The sequence below is a fragment of the Mastomys coucha genome, unplaced genomic scaffold (assembly GCF_008632895.1).
Source record: "Mastomys coucha isolate ucsf_1 unplaced genomic scaffold, UCSF_Mcou_1 pScaffold23, whole genome shotgun sequence".
NCBI lineage: Eukaryota > Metazoa > Chordata > Mammalia > Rodentia > Muridae > Mastomys > Mastomys coucha.
The window spans coordinates 2,582,508-2,591,165 of NW_022196906.1; the positions used below are offsets into that span (position 1 = coordinate 2,582,508).

General features: G+C 39.9%; 1 protein-coding gene across 4 annotated transcripts in view; it reads right to left on the bottom strand.

The window, feature by feature from the left end:
- Positions 1–8,658, bottom strand: part of LOC116072810 (baculoviral IAP repeat-containing protein 2) — an 18,637-nt gene that overhangs the window by 3,436 nt on the left and 6,543 nt on the right. For all 4 annotated transcript variants that reach the window (XM_031344374.1, XM_031344375.1, XM_031344372.1 and 1 more), the window contains 2 exons: positions 5,858–5,936; positions 4,558–4,606 (listed from right to left, as the gene is read on the bottom strand). In XM_031344374.1, the coding sequence (XP_031200234.1) occupies positions 4,558–4,606; positions 5,858–5,936 (128 nt within the window). The remainder of the gene's footprint in view (positions 1–4,557; positions 4,607–5,857; positions 5,937–8,658) is intronic.

Sequence of the window (8,658 nt, forward strand, 5' to 3'; positions counted from 1 at the left end):
AGAGAGAGAGAGAGAGAGAGAGAGAGAATATGACAAAAAAAAGATATTGTAGATATTGAAGGGGAATCTCTGGGAAGAGTTGGGGTACAAAAGAAAAATTAGAATGTGATTTAATTCTATTTACTTAAAATGTTTTTAAATGTTAGCAAATTCAGATAAATTGATATCATGTAACTTTTCTCATTATAATGCAATAAAACTTAAAAAAAATTAAAAAATAAAAACATTCCAACAGTGTTGTTGGGAAGGCTCAGTGGTAAAGGCACTTGCTGCCAAGCCTGACAGCCTACGTTCTGAAAGACCCCCTAGGGAGACCCCCACTCAAGTTTCGGGAGGACATGCACCCAAGGAATCTCGAGAGACCAATCTTGATGTAAACACGAGGCAGTTTAATTTTTGGAGTGCTCTGGGCCGACTCATATCTCGCACAGGAGACATCGGAATCGACCACGAGGCTCAGGGGTTAGGGGTTTATATAGGAAAAAGGTCTGGGGGAACAAAGGAATCAGTGTGGCTATACATGATTGGCTAGTTTAAATATCAACTATATTACGTGCAAAACAGAGTGGAAAATTCCTAAGGTTGGTGTTAATCTGAGTCAACAGAGCATCTGACCTTAAACCATATCTAAGAGGACCAGATGGCCCACTACTCAGTGCCTGCCCAGACATGTCCTTGCATGTTTTCTCTTCTATATCTTTTTGACCTGTTAGTAACAGCTTGCTTTTGCCTAGGCTTATTTGGACATATTCGACCTTGGTCCACTTTGTTTTTTTCAAACCTGCAGTTTTTTCATTAGCCAGCACAAGTTTTTAAATTTAACTCTTTCAGTTCAATTCACAGGATCCTAAGCGGGGAGAAGAGAACTAATCTCCAAAGTTGTCCTCTTTTTTAAAAAAAATATTTGCTTTTATGGCACTGGTGTTTTGGCTGCATGTGTGTCTGTATGAAGGTGCCAGCTGCCCTGGAACTGGAGCCACAGACAGTTGTGAGCTGCCATGTAAGTGTTGGGCATTGAACCTAGGTCCTCCAGAAGAGCACCTAGTACTCAGAACTGCTGAGCATCTCTCCAGTGCCCAAAGGTGCACTCTTAACCTCCATCCACACATTGTAGCATGTGCACCCACACATACACTATAGTTTTTTCCTCAAAAATCAGGTAGGCAAGATGGCTCATGGCTAAGTGTTTGTTGCACAAGTTTACCCAAATTTAATTCCTGAAACTCACAGGAAAGGTCTGACTCCTAAAATAATTGTGTCTCCATGTCTCTGTCTCTGTGTGTCTCTCTCTCACGTAGATACATATACACACAAATATGAAAAAAAATTAACCCAAAAGAGTCTAATATACATTCATTTATTAAAACCAGTGTACCGCAAAAATGTAGATATGAGAAATTATCTTCAAGCAGGAAAGGAGGGCAAATGTAAAGCTCAGTAGGAACTAGACATGTGAGAGCACAGACAAAGCCCTGGGTCCTTTCCTGACACTCATAAGCAAGATTTTAAAAAGCTACCACCTCAAAAACAAACAAACAAACAAACAGTAGGAAATAAGGTTAAGATGGGGGTAAAACTCTATGACAGAATGCTTAGAATACACGGAATTAAGAAATAGGGGTGTGGCCTGGGTAGAGGTCTTGTCTTCCATTTCTAGCAAGCATGCATGCATCTACTCCCTGCCTCCCATAAAGAGTTGAGGTGTGGGTGGGGCCTAGCATAGTAATGAGTTCTTGCCAAGCACACGTGAAGCACTTGGGTTGGAGTTACACCAATGGATATGTATCAGACTTGAATGATGAATAATGTCTAAACAGGGATGTAAGTGAGGCAGAGAAAACAAGGATGGGCAGCATAAAGATGTAATAAAAACACAAATAAGCAAAAGTACTGTTATTCTGAATGGAGGTTATAAAGATGAGAATATGAGGTGATGAATGCAGGGAACAGGAGGCCATGGGACACATAGGGAGGCATTTTCTGTTAACAGGGTCAGTGCAAGGTTATACTGTGCTTCTGTGACAGTACAGCTGTACTTTTCCAAGATACTTTACTGCCATCTACTGGAAACTGATACAATAAACACACAAAAGGGTGTAGAGAGCAACTGTGGTCAAAAGTATGTTTGAAGAAATACTAAGACAACCTTAATCCTCAACACCCCATCCAGAAAATAACATTTAAAAATAAAAACCCTAAAACTGAAAAGACAAAGTAAGTAATGAGAACATCTGAAAGAGAACAGCAAGACTAGCCTTAACCAGCACAAAAGCTTAACACAGTCAAGAACTATAGATGGTGGCAGACAGCAGGGACAGTAGCCATGGTATACAGCTTTGTAAGGAGTGTCTACATCACCCTAAGTTTGCCAGAATACTGTAGGAGGAACTTGAGCAGAGGGCTATACAGAGGTGACTAGTGATGCTGCAGAGATGGATTTGGAATCAGGAAGAACTATAGGATATCTTCTTTTTTTTTTTGCAGAGTATCGTGGACTAAGAAATGGTAAGTATCAGGACATGCTGTGAAGGCAGAACAGATTTCTCAGGAAAATAGCCCAGTTGGTTCTGTAGCTGGGTGTTATGAACTGAGATGGGGAAAGTCAGAGAACATCTCAAGAATGAATCAGAGGAAACCTAGTGCTTTGACATATTTACTGAGACAGCTATTGTAGGCAGAAATGGAAGCACTTCTAAGATTTACGCAGGTAACTGACACCTGAGCATAAAGTACACTTCATTTAGTAGGCTATCATGAAAAAGGAACTAGCAGAGGAAACTGTTCAAAATCATCTTAACAGGAAAAAACCTTAAAGAGTGGTATCAGGGAAGCCACCCAAAGTGAGTGTGTTGAGGACAAAAGCTCAGTGTGGTGCAGTGTGTTTATCATCCCTGCCCTGCGGCAGCGGGAGCGCGCTGGAAGCAGTAGCATCCCAAGCTCAGGGCCAGCTAAGGATGTGCCCAGAGATTTTGCCAAAAGTACAATCAACTTGTGTCTGTCAAATGCCAGCTACCAGATAAAGATTTACTCCAGCAGTTTCCAGTGACCTGTCACTATCAAAGCAACATTTACAGATTAGCATGAGTGAACATAATCCAGTGGACAAAGCCAGGTGAAGTGGCATATATCTGTAATCTCAGAGCCTTAAGCCAGAGGATCCAAAATTCAAGGCCAGCCAGGGGCATATTATGAGACCCTGTATCAAAAATGAATGAAGAGCCGGGCAGTGGTGACACACACCTTTAATTCCAGCACTTGGGAGGCAGAGGCAGGTGGATTTCTGAGTTCGAGGCCAGCCTGGTTTACAGAGTGAGTTCCAGGACAGCCAGAGCTACACAGAGAAACCCTGTCTCGAAAATACCAAAAAACAAACAAAACAAAACAAAACAAAAATGAATGAAGAAAGAGGGGGAAAACTGAGAAGGGAAGAAAGAGGTACAGAGAGAGTGATTCTAAAAGAAGTTCTCTTCACTCTCCTACTTTCTCCGTGTTGTCATATGAATGGGGAAAGTTGTGTGAATGCCATCCAGATGGCTGAGACAAGAAAGCACTTCCCAGGCAAGTCAGAATTTGATCCCCAAAACCTACATAAAACTAAGAGAAAACTGATTCTTCTGATCTCTACATGTGTACATCTCTATATGGCACATGTCATGTATGCAATCTCTCATACATTCTTTTAAAAATAATTTTAAAAATTAAAAGCAGCAATCTATAAAGAAAAAATGTGCAACAATCATTATGGGCAAAGTGACTTTATAAGGAAAACAAAAGCAAGATGAATAGCATGGTGCAGTGTGGCAGAGCGTGCATAGGCTCTGGGTTCTAGCCAACATAAACACTGAATAAGAGCAGGTATCTACTACTTCACTCTGTCCAGTTCCTTACAGTTACCACATCCTCAGGTACTCCTTTCTCTCACACATGATTCAGTACCTTATTCTACCTTACCCCGTAGAGCATAGTTTCCATGACCAAGGCCTATCTACTCTGGAGTCAAGGTTTCTATGACTTTTAGAAATCTCAGTCATCTTTCTCTGTACCAGCTGCAAAGCTGCCAATGCCTCTCTTCAAATGGTTAACCAGAACCAGCACTCCCCTTCTGATATGATCAGCACATAAAGTGACAGTTATTTAACCACAACCCATGTAGATCACACACACATAACTAGTGAGATCTGGTTACATTCAGCTCTCATGCAGAGCCCCCTGCACTATTTTATCTCCAGCTCCACCATCAATACCTGCAGACTGGCCTCTTCTAACACATTCTAGGCACAGTGACCTTCTCCTCACTGGAGGTAAAGCTTTCATTTGGTGCGCTTCAAGCTATTTGTTTTCTGCATGTGTCGTCGCTTCATATGCTCATATGTCAGCTCTTTATATAATAATATATAATAAATGTCATGAATCTCAGTGAGAGCATAAATTTTCTAGTTAACATCTCAAAGTTGCCCCTATGACTTCAACAGTGCCACCACCCTTTTCTCTAATATACTTTCATTCTTAACACTCTTACAAAAATTCATAGTTGTAGTTGAACTATTTCCTACTTACCTGGAGGGTCAGCATTTTCTTCTCCTGGGGTGTCTGAAGTGGACAACAGCTATGAAATAAAAAAACATTTGACAGATAAATCAGGAATGTCAACAGCTTAAAGAGCAGAGTTGAGGATCTCACTCTACTGCTGAGGCTAGCCTAGCACTCTGGGAATCTTTCCTGCCTCAGCTTTCCAAGAACCGGGATCACGGGAGTGCGCCACCCCAGCCAAGCCAATAGACATTTAAGTGAATGGATGCATCCTTTTGGAAACTCCAGGTATGCTAGCACATTCCTGTAATTTCAACAGTTAGGAGTCTGAGGCAAGAAGATCAGGAGTTCAAGGCAAGCCCAAGGACACCCTGTCCCCAAACTCTAAAAATAGAGTTTTACACATATACTTTACTTTGTTTGGTTTCATCATAATTATCATAGTTATATGCTTATACTTTTATCCAAGTTACAACTCCAGTGTAGCTTCTGTTTTAAAGAACAGGAAAACACAATAGTGCCACCTCATTCCATTTGGAAAGTGATATTTCATTTGAGTAACTCTTGAAAGCTCAACAAGTTTTTGGTTGTTTTTTGTAGAAGAGACTAAAGAGACATTGAAGATACCTCTTTAACCACATTTAAAAACAAATGAAAAAAAAAACTCTGTACAGTGGCTGGATATAATATTTTTCAAAAGAGCAAAAGTAAAATACAACATTTATAAAGAACCCTGAACAGCAAGCTAGCAACAAAACTGTCAAGGATGCCATTACTGTGGCTACAGGCCATGTAACTTAAACTCCAGCTCTTCTAAGCACACACCCAACCTAGGTGTATCTTTCTTCCTAAGTACTTTTTTTCTTAACTACAGTGCTTACAATGCTATAAACATTTAATAAACTCCAATTTTGCTTTAAAATTATGTAAATGAAATAAAGTAAGTATCACTTCTAAGATTTCTGTAATTATTATTTCATAGTATAGTTCAATGCTGTATTTTTGTTTGTATATGTAGAGAGTATATGAACCTGGTCACACGGGTATAGGTATCTATGTGTACACACATGTGAAAGACAAAGGTAGACACAGGTGTGTTATTAAGACAAGGTCTCTGCCTCATTTAACCTGGAACTCACTGAATTATCTGGCCAGTGACCTCCGGGGCTCACCTGTTTCTAACATCTTGGGGTTACCGATGCATGCTACCACGCCCAGCTTTGTATGTAGTACTGGGATCTGAGGTCAAGGCATCATATTGTGTAGTAAGAACTTTACCAAATGAGCCATCTAACCAGCTCTCATGTAAATTTTAAAATTGGTTTACCTGCTCAAGAAGATGAGGATATCTAGCTTGAATCTCATCAACAAACTCCTGACCCTTCATCCGTATCAAGAACTCACACCTAAAATGTGAAACGAAAACTATTTTTAAGTACTTCATATCAAAAATAAACTGATTATTCTACAGGAGTGACTTTCAAATCATCTTCATTATACCCCACAAAAACCCGTTTATATCACAACCCAGTAGACATTTAGTCTAACAGAAACCAAACTGTCACACACCACATTCTCATTGTGTTGGTTTATTCTATTATTTTTTCTGTTTCATTCCACTTATACCACAAAAAAGGAAAAAGTCTGAACTTAGAAATGGGCAAAAGTTGGCATGTAAAACACAATGTTATAGACATTGTCTTTTTCATGCTTAACACAATTTCAAAAGTCATTATCTATTAATATTTCATAACAGAGTAATACGCAATCCTGCTCCAGAGTTCACTCTCCTATCTTGAAGCACAATACACCACACTCTCGCCACCTTTTGCAGCAATGTTTCTCAAATATTTAACCTACTAAATAAGACTTCTCAGAGGAAGTTCCCTGAACATCTACTTATGTTCTACTCCCTTTTGAAAAAAAGGCTAAACAACTGGATTCCACATGCAAATTCTTTTTAAAGCACAAAACCTTGACCTATGCTACATACAAAAAATAAACTAAGGATGAACCATATCCTTAAATGCAAGAAAAGGCCTTTTGTCCTTCCTTGTATCTGAATGTTCTATCTAGACCAGAAGGCTGGAGCGAGAGCTCAGTGCTCAAGAGCACTTGCTGCTCTTAACAGAGGACCAGAGATCAGTTCCCATGTCAGGAAGCTCACAGCCTTCTGAACCTCTAGCTCCAGGGAATTCAAAGTTTCTGGCCTTCTTGGGCACCTACACTCCTGTGCACATTCCCACATGAAGTTACATATTGCGATGGAGTTTTATGTCAACTTGACGTAAGCTAAAATCATCTGAGAGGAGGGAACCTCAATTGAAAAATAGCTCCATAAGATCCAGTTGTAAAGCACTTTTTATAATTAGTGACTGTAGGAGGTCCCAGCCCATTATGAGTGGGGAAACCCCTGGGCTGGTGGTCCTAAGTTCGTTTTTTTTTTTTTTAAGGATTTATTTATTTATTATATGTAAGTACACTGTAGCTGTCTTCAGACCCACCAGACGAGGGTGTCAGATCTCATGATGGGTGGTTGTGAGCCACCATGTGGTTGCTGGGATTTGAACTCATGACTTTCAGAAGAACAGTCAGTGCTCTTATCCACTGAGCCATCTCACCAGCCCGGTCCTAAGTTCTTTAAAAAAGCAGGTTAAGCAAGCCATGGGAGCAAGCCAGTAAGTAGCACTCCTCACAGCCTCTGCATCAGCTCCTGCCTCCATGCTCCAGCCTGCTGGAGTTCCTACCCTTTTATGATGAACTGTGAAGTGGAAGCATAAGCCAAATAAATCCTTGTTTATTTGCTTTGGCCTAAGTTGCTCTGGCCATGTGTTTCATCACAGCAATGGTAACCATAACTGAGACATACATAATTAAATACGGTAAAAAAATAAATCTAAAACAAAGCCAAGGAGCCTGGTAGTAGAGCTCAGACAGGTAGTAGAGCCTCTGCTTAGCATTCTGAAGAACAGGATTTAATATTCAAAACCAGAATTTTTATATAAGGACCAAAACTTTAATCCATAAAAGATAAAACTGATAAAATATCATCATCAAAATTAAAGAGATCTGCTCTTCTAAAGACTCTGTTAAAGAAGTGAAAAAATTCACTGTGGAGATGGCTCAGGGTACCAGAGTTGTTTTCCAACACCTATGTGAAATGGCTCTCAACTGCTTGTAATGCCAGGTCTAGAAATTTTTATGCTCTCCTCTGGTACCTGCACTCACATGGAATACATTCAGACAGACACATACACATAAGTAAAAATTAAAAACCTAATGAAGTAAAAATACTGATGGACCAGCCTATCTCCATCTTAAGAATGGAAGCCCATTTTGTTATAAGGTCAGAACAAGTTCATTTCCTTTTGTTGAAAATTTCAAACTGACCTGCTTTAACCTGTTTCTGGAATTTAATGTATTCCCCATGCTATGGAGTTTGAGTCACACATTGAATATACCCTGATAAGATGTTTTTCCAAATAATTTTAAAATGTTCAGCCAAGTTCCTACGTAACCAAAATTCCTCTGGAAATTCCCCAACTCTTGAAAACCTCCTAGTTGTGCAGGGCTTTTTTTGTTGTTTTGGGGTTTCTTGACTATATAAACCCTATCTTCTCTTGTGTTCAAAGATAGTTTTTCAAATCCTACTTTTTTCCTTTCTTTCTTTTCTTTTTATTTATTTATTTTTATTTGGGGGGGGTGGTTCGAGACAGGGTTTCTCTGTGTAGCCCTGGCTGTCCTGGAACTCACTCTATAGACCAGGCTGGCCTCAACTCAGAAATCCACCTGCCTCTGCCTCCCAAGTGCTAGGATTAAAGGCATGAGCCACCACCACTGCCTGGCTGAGTTTGTTGCTCTTAAAGAGGTATGCGACACCACTGCCTGGCTAGAGAGTTTTTTTCAAATCCCACTTTAGGGAGATAACCCTAAGAAAATAAAGCTTGCTTAATATGACTAAAGAATTTGGGTAATGGTCTCCACTGTCATTCAGTGGGATTAACAAATATAAAGCACATAATAAAGGAGAGTGTGTAAGAAACTATCAGCAATAGGACAAACTGAAAGGTACTAGTCTTCTAATCTCTGTAACAAAGACAAACAGCCCAGGTAGGACTCAGTAATCCA